General features: G+C 33.3%; 3 protein-coding genes across 3 annotated transcripts; 2 read left to right on the forward strand and 1 right to left on the reverse strand.

Moving 5' to 3' along the window:
- Positions 1-1,170: 1,170 nt before the first annotated feature.
- On the forward strand, positions 1,171-1,948 carry hbbe1.1 (hemoglobin beta embryonic-1.1). The gene is made up of 3 exons (NM_198073.2): positions 1,171-1,319; positions 1,421-1,643; positions 1,738-1,948. Exons 1-3 carry the CDS (start codon positions 1,228-1,230, stop codon positions 1,864-1,866), a joined length of 444 nt encoding a protein of 147 aa, NP_932339.1. The 5' UTR covers positions 1,171-1,227; the 3' UTR covers positions 1,867-1,948.
- Positions 1,949-7,445: 5,497 nt separating this feature from the next.
- hbae1.1 (hemoglobin, alpha embryonic 1.1) lies at positions 7,446-8,140 on the reverse strand. Its single transcript, NM_182940.3, has 3 exons — positions 8,014-8,140; positions 7,725-7,932; positions 7,446-7,642 (listed from the first exon to the last, which is right to left on the reverse strand). The coding sequence occupies exons 1-3, from the start codon at positions 8,106-8,108 to the stop codon at positions 7,514-7,516; spliced, it is 432 nt and encodes a 143-aa protein (NP_891985.1). The 5' UTR covers positions 8,109-8,140; the 3' UTR covers positions 7,446-7,513.
- A 1,595-nt stretch (positions 8,141-9,735) lies between these two features.
- Positions 9,736-10,513, forward strand: hbbe1.2 (hemoglobin beta embryonic-1.2). The gene is made up of 3 exons (NM_001103130.2): positions 9,736-9,884; positions 9,986-10,208; positions 10,303-10,513. The coding sequence occupies exons 1-3, from the start codon at positions 9,793-9,795 to the stop codon at positions 10,429-10,431; spliced, it is 444 nt and encodes a 147-aa protein (NP_001096600.1). The 5' UTR covers positions 9,736-9,792; the 3' UTR covers positions 10,432-10,513.
- Positions 10,514-11,633: the final 1,120 nt, after the last annotated feature.

Below are 11,633 nucleotides of genomic sequence, written 5' to 3' on the forward strand. Positions count from 1 at the left end.
GAGTATGTTGAGTCGATAGTATTTTGACCGACATGACATCGATTGAATAATTTTGACGGAAATGTGAGCATATTATAATTTAGGTTTTCTTGTATTACAATGACAATACATTTTATAAATATGCTTTAAGTTTATTTTATTCTAGTTTCTCTCTCTCTCTCTCTCTCTCTCTCTCTCTCTCTCTCTCTCTCTCTCTGTATATATTTGTGTGTGTGTGTGTGTGTGTGTGTGTGTGTGGGGGGGGGGGGTGTTTGTGTGTAGAATGAAAAAAAAGAAAGAAAAATATAAATATATTCAAGCGATTGGCGCCCTCTTTTGGTTAAAATTATGTACTATTCTTGAAATGGACATTGACAGCAGGGGTCGCTGAAAGACTTCTTTCTGTGAAGACAAAATGTTGGGCCTATATTGTTCTATGCGACCCCATTATAAAACGTAACTGGCATATTACATCTTGTATGAAGATACAATTTATACCATGAAAAAAACGTGTCTAGCTCTTTATTCTTAAATATTACTTATTAGGCTACATTATAATAGTTTATTCATTTACTTATTTGAACATCATCTTTTATTAATTACAAAATATGTAAGTTATTATTAATAATATTAATTATTGTTTTTTAAATACCTCTGATTTTTTCATTAAAACCATACCACTCCCTGACCCCAGTGGAAACATCTGCGCTGAGTTTATAATATAATCAACAAATATAGGCTATAGCCCATATGTTGTATTGTGACATTCTTTTTAAAATAAAAAAATTAAGGAGATGCCCTTGACATTTTTTCCCACTCGCGTTTTCCATTAAACATATTTTTTATTTTCATTGTATATTTACAGAATTCCCCATATATTTCTGTAAAGTATTGTTTCATATGCCTTTATTATTCATGTTTATCATGCAGCCTGTATTATTCGGTTCCAATAATAAAAAATTTAAGAATTCAGCAGCCCATTTTAATGAGCATACTTTTATGGATGATATTGCTAAAATTAACTGTTTTCTCGCAATCTTGGTAGATATTACTAGAGAAAATAAGCTGGTTGAGATATGCATCTTTTGGGTGTATGTACTTGAACCATCCCACAAATCCGTCACCCAATAGTCTGTCAAGGGGTGTGGCTGTAAAACCTCGTTTAAAAGTTCCACAATGAACTCTGTCTTCACAGCACTCTTCAGCTTCTGTTTAAGACACTTAGTCTGAACATCTAAAGTCGAAAACATGGTTGTGTGGACAGACTTCGAGAAGGCCACCATTCAAGATATCTTCGCCAAGGCTGACTACGACGTCATCGGTCCTCAGGCTCTGGCAAGGTAATGAGTCTTGGAGCTTATATTAACTTATATTTATAACATTACATAAGGCAGGAGACTGGTTTCGAGACAGCTGCTCTAATAAAATTTGTTTTCATCAGGTGTCTCATCGTGTACCCCTGGACTCAGCGGTACTTCGCCAAGTTTGGAAACCTCTACAATGCCGCTGCCATCCTGGGAAACCCAATGGTTGCTGCCCACGGTAAAACTGTGCTCAAGGGTCTGGAGCTGGCAGTGAAGAACATGGACAACATCAAGGCCACCTATGCTGATTTAAGTGTGCTGCACTCCGAGAAGCTCCACGTAGATCCCGACAACTTCAGGGTAAGCTGACATCCAGATTACGGATGTTTTTAAGAAAGTCTTTGGTTATTCATGATATGTGTCGATATAACCCTACTCTTGTGTCCTCTCACAGCTTTTGGCTGATTGCTTGACCATCGTTGTTGCTGCTCAGATGGGTGCTGGATTCACACCTGAAGTTCAGGCCGCTTTCCAGAAATTCATCGCTGTCGCCGTGTCCGCTCTGGGAAGACAGTACCACTAAATACAGACAGAGAGAGATTATAATGTTTCCACTAAAGAATGTGCTATTCTGAGTTGAAGCAAATAAATATTTCACTATTCAATGTTCAGTGTATTCTGTGCTCTTTTTATATTCGCATGAATTCAGGTGTCTTTGGAAATTTATTTGACTAAAAAAGAAAGAAGAAGCTTGCTTGTTAACATATTAGCTTTAATTAACACCAAGTTTGTGCATAATCACAAAATGATTTTTTTTAAAATTGAATATTATCAAAACAATTTAAATAAATATAAAGAAAATATACATTTACCTACTTCAAGACTTGAAATAACCTGATAAAATGCAAAAAGAAAAATCATATCCATATACATCTATCAAAGTCCTCAATATTACATTGTGCCATCCTAAATTAAAATATCATTTGTATTTGCAGTCATGGTGTCTTTCAGGTCGCCAACTGAGTTTGTTTTAGTATGACGAACGTTTTAGAAATAGATAAAAATAATAACCCTATAACAGAAGACATGTCAGCTATTCAAAATTTAATCTACATAATGGGAAATATCAGATTTTAAAATTGTATATTAAAAATCAACTGCGATTGATTGTGTGTTTAGAATTCGCTGAAATTTGTTATTTAGGTAGTAAAAATGTTGAGTGGAAAGAAAATGTTTAACGTATAGTGTAATAAAGGGACCGTCACTCCATATAACCTATTTATTGTAATATTCACGTTAGTTGTTTGCACTGTAAAAACGATTAGTTATTTTACTTTAAAAAGTAAGTAAACCAGTTGCCTTAAAAACAACAAGTTGATTTAATTTTTAAAAGTCAGTAAACCCCTTGATTTAACTTTTATTATTATGCATAGCTTGTTTACTTAATAAGGAAACGAGTTACTCTCCTTTTAAGAATGGCTTAGTCCGATAAGTTTGAATGAGTAGGCTACGACATCTGTACAGTTAAAACATGCAAAGCCATATCTTGTCTGCAGAGCAGGAATAGTGCCCCGTAATTTTGCTCTGTGCGTGCAATTTACCAATCTCTTTTATTGTGGGGAATTTGAAAGATGTGCATCATTTCACTCGAAAGTTTGGAGTTTTTTTCACAATAACATTTTACATTTTGCCATGTCCCACAATTAATTGCTTGTGATATTTTCGTGATTGAACGTAAATCAGACGTAATGTGCTCTAAAAACAGACACGTTTTATGACGTTGTACTCTATAAGAAGGCCTGCACTATCAAGTACTAGCTTTAACTACAGCAGCATAAGTCACATGCGTTAATGTATGAATAATGGCAACCTTAGTTATATGTTAGTACATATTTTTATGTGTGACATAATTAAGCATACAATAACATGTAATAAGTTGTGTTAAATTTGCAACTAAAAGTGTTCTTTCTCATAGAGTTACATTTAGCTTGTGTTAATTAATATAACAATTATCAAGCATGTACTTATAAGTTTGGCTGTACATGCTACATAAACATGCTGTACAGTTCTCAATCGCATCATCTCATCAGTTCATCTTCAGTTACCACATATTAGTACATAATTTTTGTTATTGTAAAGTGTTAAACATATTTCTATAAGTTATGTTAATATATAATTCCCCACCGAGCCCGTGGATATTTGACTATCGACTATTAGTGATGGTGGCAGGTGAATTTAGCGATGTACTCCTGGTAGAGTAAAAATCCTGGTTGCATTACATGTTTAAGCTGAAGCAAATTAACGAGTTCGTTGAACTTATGTTTTTTAACTGACTTACATACTTGCTTAATTTATAAAATTCAGTTAGAACACGATTCTATCTTCATTTAATAAGTTGCAATGATTTAAAAACATTTGCTGAACTGACTAATTGATCATATACTTTGTACAAGTTAAGGATGAATTTAGTCACACGAGAACAACCACAGGCTCTTTGAGGTTTTCCTTTAGGAAACAGAGAATAATGAGGGGCCCACTTCTATTTTCTTTTATTAAGTGTATTTGAAGAGACGGAAAATAATAATTTAATTCAAATCATCTTTATTTCTATAGCGCTTTTACAATGCAAACAATGACAAAGCAGCTTAACATAGTAAATTGAAACTGTCAGTCTAGTTTTCAGAGTTATAGTTAAGTTTAATTTAGTTCAGCGTGGTTTAACTTTCATTGCTGAAAGTCCAAACACTGAAGAAAAAATCTATCTATGCGCAGCTCCAAAGTCCTAAAAGCAGACAAAACAAACGAACGAATCGATTGATTGATTGATTGATTGATTGAATGAATGAATGAATTTCATAATGTACATAGGAACAGAAAACAAGCAAGTGTATTACATTATAGCCCTCGTTAAAGTTTATAACATTGTTAAAAAAATTATTTTATTTTCTAAAAAATGTTGCAAAACTAATAAATATTTGGTACCAAAGTGTGTTTAGGCCTACTGTGTGTTTCATAAATCGCTATTACAAAGATATTCAGGTTAGTTTAAATTAGCTTAAACAGTTATTATTTATTTTAGATTTCAAGTGTTTTTATTCAATCAAAAGAGCAATTTAGTTTAATACATTTATAGTCAACAGTTAATTAATCAATCAATTAATCAACCAGTTTTGTTCGTTTGTTTACAGGGTATAAAAACAGGGTATAGACAATTAAGACAAAGTTAATGTCTTCACAACCATCTGTCTTCAAATCCATGAGTGTTGGCTACTTCTGTATAATTGAGTAGCGTTTTCTCTCTGCATAGAGAGATGTTTTAAGTTTCTATACGAGTTAAATAAGAGTTTGAAGTTAATTTGTCTTTTTTAAGATTGTTTCTTTACATGACAAAAAAACCCACATTAAATCGAGTTAGAACATCAAAATCTCTGCACAGATTAAAAAAAAGACTTTAGAAAAGCAGATTTTGAACATTGTATAGTTTGTTGCCGGAGGGACGAAAAATAAACAGCAAAAACACATCAAAGAAGCGTGGTTTGAGTGCATGGAAGTCTAGTCGGGGTGAAAGGTCATAATATCATACACCCCGGATTATTAGATTATAGCCTTCGTTAAAATATTAATTTCTTAATAAAAGCTTTATTATGATTTCTAATAAAATGTTTTAAAATTAATACACATTTTGTTACAAAGTGTGGTTAGGTATCATAAAACGTTATTACAAAAATATTGAGGTTAGTTTAAAATAAAATAAAGCACATCAATGAAGCTTGGCTATCTTTTGAGTGGCCGTCGCTATAGTGTGGGTAAAAGGCCATGACTGGTAATTAGGCTTTAAGAGCCCACATTTGCAGTCCAGGGGCAAACTTCAGCCAGCATACAACAAAGCCAACTGTTTTGTGATTCATTTAAAAATTAATTGATTAAATAAGTTAAATAAAAAAAAAAACGTAATGAAAAGCAGATGGAGGTCAAAAGAGCTGCTGCGTCTCAGTTCATCAGTTTCCCATTGGTTAGTTGCAATTGTTGGTGCCCGACAGCTGTAATACTGTATCTGATGATGGCGTAAGAGAAAACCCGCAGGCTTTTCGATGTATGCATTTAAATAATTGCTTTATGAGGCAAAAGGTGGTGTGGACCAGCATTTATACATGTCTGTTCCGAATCTTCCATACGACCCTGAAACTGTGTGAATGGTGCTAAAATGCTGATTCATAATCTAAGACTAGGACTTGAATGCATCAGAAGCAGATAAATATGAACAAACGACATTAAAACTGAACGATAAAAAAAGAATACTATACCCCAGTAAATTGCATCCTACTTTAAACTAACCATTAAATTAAGTACATTACAATAACAATTTCATAATAAAAACCTTTATTATACTAAAATGTTTTTAATTTGAACTCATTTTATTACGATATGTAATAAAACGTTATAACAATACTTAAACTTGAGTTTAAACTGCTTCAAATGTGAAATCTCATTTCTTTTAGATTTTAAATGATTTAAGCTTAAACAAAAGAGCAGATTAGCTTTTTCTAATTTACAATTAATCAATCAAGATAAACCAATCGATTTATGCCTTTTAAAATGAAATCCAAGATTAATTTTATATGAAAGTTTTTAGTATTTAGACAATAAGCATATCCGTTCTTTTTTAAGGCGTAATCTAGATGTGAATATTCAATTCACTGCCTATATTAATACTTTAAACACAAATTACTTACATTGTAATCGCTGACTGTATTTGAGTGTATCGCGAGAACAGTCTTTATACGTTGAAGGAATAAATTGGAGATGAAAATTGCACAAACTTTACATTTCTACCTCCAGTCTTCATGCTCCAACAGGTTGTTTGTTTGATTGGTTGTTTTATTCTTGCTTTCATTTTGATATACTGTAAAACGTTTAACATTGGTTAAACTTACAAACTCAAGTTCACCAGCTGCCTGGAAAATGTGAGTCAACTCAACTTTGAGAGATTCTTTGTTTCAATATTTACCTAAAACTCAACATCTTAAGTTGAAACAAAGAATCTTTTTAATATGAGTTAACTGCATTTACAAGGCAGCTGGTGAACTTGAGTTTGCAAGTTTAACCAATGTCAAATGTTTTACAGTGGTGTAAATTATAAAATGTTCAGATTTTATAAATCTGAAATGTTCAATATTTGCTCTCGTTTCAGGTCCTCTAAATTAATTTAAAATCCCCCTTTTTTCTAACAAACAAAAGCTAAAGACACTTTTAAAACTCATGTCTATATTGTTAGATTGCACTTGTCTCTCTCTATCCAACACATTTTAATTTGTTGGATTAATCGTTGTGTCTTTCCGTCTGTTTTACGTCGATGTTCATTAGTTTTATGTAGTATAACTGAAGTATGTTTGCTTTTATGCGAGAATGTTAAAGAGATGTTTAAAACACAATTTTCTGACAAGCAAAACGGTGTTTATTACTGCAAGAACGTACACCACAGGCGTTTAGCTAATGTTTCAGTGCTACTCATGTTCATTGGGTTTTTAAAACTTATCAAATACAATTATAGCTCTTATTAAATTATCAGTAAAGCACAGAATAAACATGCACGTTAAAATAACAGTGTAACAAAAATGTTTCTAATACATACTATTACAGTACATTTTTTAAAATCAGAATCTATTTCTTTTAGATAACCTTCAAAAGTTATTTTTAAAAAAAGTGCGATTGTATATTTCTTTTCCTTTTTAGATTTTTTTCACATCCAAGCAGTCCATCAATGATTACTCCTGATTGATTGCTAATGAATTTGCTTAGATCTGCTTGACACCTCCCTTAGGTTTTTATGAAATGTATATGCTTATTTTATTTATTTATTTATTTATTTATTTATTTGTTTGTTTGTTTATTTTATGTATAGGTACTTGATTTATTTGTTTATGTTGTTTTATTCTTGATTTTATGTGGATTACCAAAATGTAGGGTATGTTATTGTCCATACTTTCACAGCATTATGTTCATTGACCAGTATACAGAATTAGGTAGCCTATTTAAGTTTTTATGTTAGACTCGTACCACACCTGTCTTTCAACAATTCCCTTATCAACAAACGTTTTAAAACACATTTTCCTGACAAGCAAAACAAACAATGTTATGAAATCATACACAACAGGCCTTTCGTTAATGTTTTTCATCATAATTTATTGTCTCAATACATAACAGAGAGTTTGGAGCACAGTGAAGTGTGTTTATCTGTACTTCTCAGACATGGCCAGAGCCAGAGCTGAGAGGAACTTGTCCATTGCAACATGAGCCTCAGGAGTGAAATCGGCGGGGAACAAAGTGGCCAGAACCACGAGGATGTTGTGGGACAGAATCTGCAGGAAATACAACAAACCAAATTAGTTTATAGCCACTATGAAAGTATCAAACTTGAGAACAACTGTTGATAGCGCTCACCTTGAAATTGGCGGGGTCCACACGCAGCTGGAAAGCATGGAGCTCACTGAGGTTCAGGAGTCCGGCATTAAGGTCATCGATTTTGCTGACAGCCTCAGCAACGCCTCCCATCACAGTCTTGCCGTGTTTCCTCACTGGGGCAGAGCCTGGGCTCAGGTCTTTCCAGTGAGAGAAGTAGGTCTTGGTCTGGGGGTAGACAATCAACATCCTAGGCAGAAACAAGACTATCAGAGACAGGCTTGAAGAAAACACAATGTTTAAGCGTATAACAACACATTAATTGCCATACCTGGAGAGAGCATCGTGTCCGATGTCGTCAGCCTTTCCAGCGATCTTGGCCCACAGGGTTTTGACGGCAGCTTTGTCTTTGGCAGAGAGACTCATTGTGGAAGGATGACTTTACAGCAAACTTCTGTGTCTGAGGCCAGGAGGACAGGCTGTTTTATACTGCTCACAGGAAGCAGGGGGACCTCTGAGAGGCCCATAGTAAAAGAGAATTGGGGCTCCTCCCAACCACTGAGTCGACGTATAAATTTATCTTACACTTTCAATATTGTTTTATGAACGTGCCATGCAGTCTGTCTTTAATAACATGATGTACAAATTATAATCTTCATGTATCTCTTAGAGGTTTCTCATTATTGAATTTAGTTATTATGCGAAATGCCTGGAAAAGACTTTGAAAGATAAACAAAACTGCCATTTTTTAAGTGTCAGTATGGAAAAGACAATAAACTGGCGGTTGCAGCAGTAGCTATAAAGCTTTTGCAGTTAGTATATTTCTTTTGCAATCACTGATTTTGAATTGCAAATATTATCATAAAAAAAATCCAAAATAAATAATTATTTGGGCTGAATTTAAACAAATTATGTTGAACATTACTAAATTTAATTTGTTTAAATTCAACATACAATTTTTTTGCAACAATTTTGCAGACATCTTTTTTTAAGTTTTGTCACTCATGTGCAATCATGACCTTGGATTAAATAATAATGAATGCAAAGGTCAGCAATGAATTTCACTTCAGTTAGCTTAAACGACACACCCAAGAAACTCACCATTGTAAAAGATCAATAGCAAAAGTTAACCATACATTAGTAACTGTGTGGTAATTTACTTTGCTAAATAACTTAGGCTATTTTATATATTACATTAATGCGTTATCGCATTATCGAGATACATTGCGGAATTTATCTGGTTTGGAGAAAACGGAGGCAGGGATCTGAGAATAAAACAAATTTATTAAGAGATAGGCTACTAAATCCAGTGTATCAGTTCAGAATTGCTTATAATCAAGTATTATTTATTAACTATTTGAAGAGTTCGAAAGCTGGGGCCATCTTATATTTTTTTCTTAGGCCTAAGCGTTTTATCAGGATGTTTAGGCTCAGTAATTTCTATTTATTAGCACGAAAAAGGCAATTTAAGTGAATTTCTGAATCTAAACAGCTACAAAAATCCTAGTTTATTTTAACATATAGAATTTGTATATGTATATACCCCTAAATTATTTTAATCGGTTGGGTTTGTCTGTTTTCTAAACAAATTTGGGTCTAAACAATAATTGAATAAAGCAAACTCTATGTAAACTATGCTAAGCACTAAAGAGAGAAAAACTGGTACGGTATAGTATGCATACAAACACGAAAAAAACTGAAGAACAGTGTGACAAAGGGATCTGTGTAGTGTAAATAGAGTGCAAAATATATTCTTTAATTTATGCTTTATTATTTGGCTCACATTTGCAAATGATTTAATCTTGGTTAACAAACAAATTGACATAAATTCATAATCATTTTATGTATGTGTTATTTATTACTAAATTGCATTTCAGCAAATATTGCTAAATTTAACAGTCTTGGTAGATATTACTTGAGAAAATAAGCTGGTTGAGATATGCATCTTTTGGGTGTATGTGCTTGAACCATCCCACAAACCCATCACCCAATAGCCTGTAAAGGGGTGTGGTGGTGAACCTTGTTTAAAAGTTCCACAGTGAACTCTGTCTTCACAGCACTCTTCAGCTTCTGTTTAAGACACTTAGTCTGAACATCTAAAGTCGAAAACATGGTTGTGTGGACAGACTTCGAGAAGGCCACCATTCAAGATATCTTCGCCAAGGCTGACTACGACGTCATCGGTCCTCAGGCTCTGGCAAGGTAATGAGTCTTGGAGCTTATATTAACTTATATTTATAACATTACATAAGGCAGGAGACTGGTTTCGAGACAGCTGCTCTAATAAAATTTGTTTTCATCAGGTGTCTTATCGTGTACCCCTGGACCCAGCGGTACTTCGCCAAGTTTGGAAACCTCTACAATGCCGCTGCCATCCTGGGAAACCCAATGGTTGCTGCCCACGGTAAAACTGTGCTCAAGGGTCTGGAGCTGGCTGTAAAGAACATGGACAACATCAAGGCCACCTATGCTGATTTAAGTGTGCTGCACTCCGAGAAGCTCCACGTAGATCCCGACAACTTCAGGGTAAGCTGACATCCAGATTACGGATGTTTTTAAGAAAGTCTTTGGTTATTCATGATATGTGTCGATATAACCCTACTCTTGTGTCCTCTCACAGCTTTTGGCTGATTGCTTGACCATCGTTGTTGCTGCTCAGATGGGTGCTGGATTCACACCTGAAGTTCAGGCCGCTTTCCAGAAATTCATCGCTGTTGCGGTGTCCGCTCTGGGAAGACAGTACCACTAAATACAGACAGAGAGAGATTATAATGTTTCCACTAAAGAATGTGCTATTCTGAGTTGAAGCAAATAAATATTTCACTATTCAATGTTCAGTGTATTCTGTGCTTTTTTATATTCCCACGAATTCACACTTGATGTCTTTAGGGATTTATTAAAAAAGAAAAAAAAGCAAGCTTTGGTGCATATTCAAAAAACTAACCATTTTGTAAAATATAATATTATTAAAACAACTTAATGAAAAAGACAATTAGATCTACTTCTAAAATAAGCTGACTAGATGCAACAAATTATTTGCCTAAAAGTATTCTTTTAAACAATGTCCCCAATAATACATTGTGCCATCATGATCCTCAATAGCATTAGATTTCACTTTAAGTTTATTATCAATGGCTATCATAATAATGCATTATTTAATATTATAACATACAGTAAGAGCTATTTCACCAAAAGATTATTAAAGATTCTTGTACAGATTTTTTTTCCTGAACAAGTTTGGCCTATTCCTACACCAATTAATAAATGATCATAAAAGACTACAGCATACTGTTTACGATGCCCAGGCATATGTCTAAGAACGCACTACAGTTTAACTTGACAAACACTCATTTAAAAGAATGAAAAGTGCTCTTATTAACACTTTACAGTGGGCTAGATCCAGCTATTTCATACCACTGAGTGAGCTGAAGAGCTCAGATACAAAAGCATGCAAGTGCCATTTGATAATTAATTCTAAAATAAGTATTTTTCTCAGGCAGGATCATATGTGTATGTAAAGTAATTAAATTTTTTATGGCAAAGACTAGGTTCTTTACATTGCCTTTGAGTAAAACAAATACAAACACAGGAGCCTGAGAAAATGTTCATTTTAGAAGAAATGGCATTTAGAGGCTTTTACATCAGAAGTCTTTATAATAATAATGTAATTATAATTTGTTTTATTGATTTATTATTATATTATATTTCTATATTAATTAAAATGTATATAAACGACGCGGGGCATATTTCTTTTACAAACATCATTGAGAATAGTTTATGTTAAAACATACAATAGCTAACACGAATTATATCAAATATACTAAATAATAATGTAAAATACTGCCATTTACTTGTTGTCTGTATAATTACTTTGAGATTAACAAATTATTGTTATTACTTATTAATGTTATTAATTATTAATAATTATAATAGTAATAATTATAATAATAA

Source organism: Danio rerio, chromosome 3 (genome assembly GCF_052040795.2).
Source record: "Danio rerio strain M-AB ecotype USA chromosome 3, GRCz13ab, whole genome shotgun sequence".
NCBI lineage: Eukaryota > Metazoa > Chordata > Actinopteri > Cypriniformes > Danionidae > Danio > Danio rerio.

Coding starts and splice junctions, on each gene's coding strand:
- hbae1.1 (NM_182940.3), bottom strand. CDS start 8,108: ATGAGTCTCTCTGCCAAAGACAAAGCTGCCGTCAAAACCCTGTGGGCC. Junction 7,933..8,013: donor GGACACGATGCTCTCTCCAG/GTATGGCAATTA, acceptor GTTTCTGCCTAG/GATGTTGATTGTCTACCCCC. Junction 7,643..7,724: donor TGGACCCCGCCAATTTCAAG/GTGAGCGCTATC, acceptor TATTTCCTGCAG/ATTCTGTCCCACAACATCCT.
- hbbe1.2 (NM_001103130.2), top strand. CDS start 9,793: ATGGTTGTGTGGACAGACTTCGAGAAGGCCACCATTCAAGATATCTTC. Junction 9,885..9,985: donor GGTCCTCAGGCTCTGGCAAG/GTAATGAGTCTT, acceptor TGTTTTCATCAG/GTGTCTTATCGTGTACCCCT. Junction 10,209..10,302: donor TAGATCCCGACAACTTCAGG/GTAAGCTGACAT, acceptor GTCCTCTCACAG/CTTTTGGCTGATTGCTTGAC.
- hbbe1.1 (NM_198073.2), top strand. CDS start 1,228: ATGGTTGTGTGGACAGACTTCGAGAAGGCCACCATTCAAGATATCTTC. Junction 1,320..1,420: donor GGTCCTCAGGCTCTGGCAAG/GTAATGAGTCTT, acceptor TGTTTTCATCAG/GTGTCTCATCGTGTACCCCT. Junction 1,644..1,737: donor TAGATCCCGACAACTTCAGG/GTAAGCTGACAT, acceptor GTCCTCTCACAG/CTTTTGGCTGATTGCTTGAC.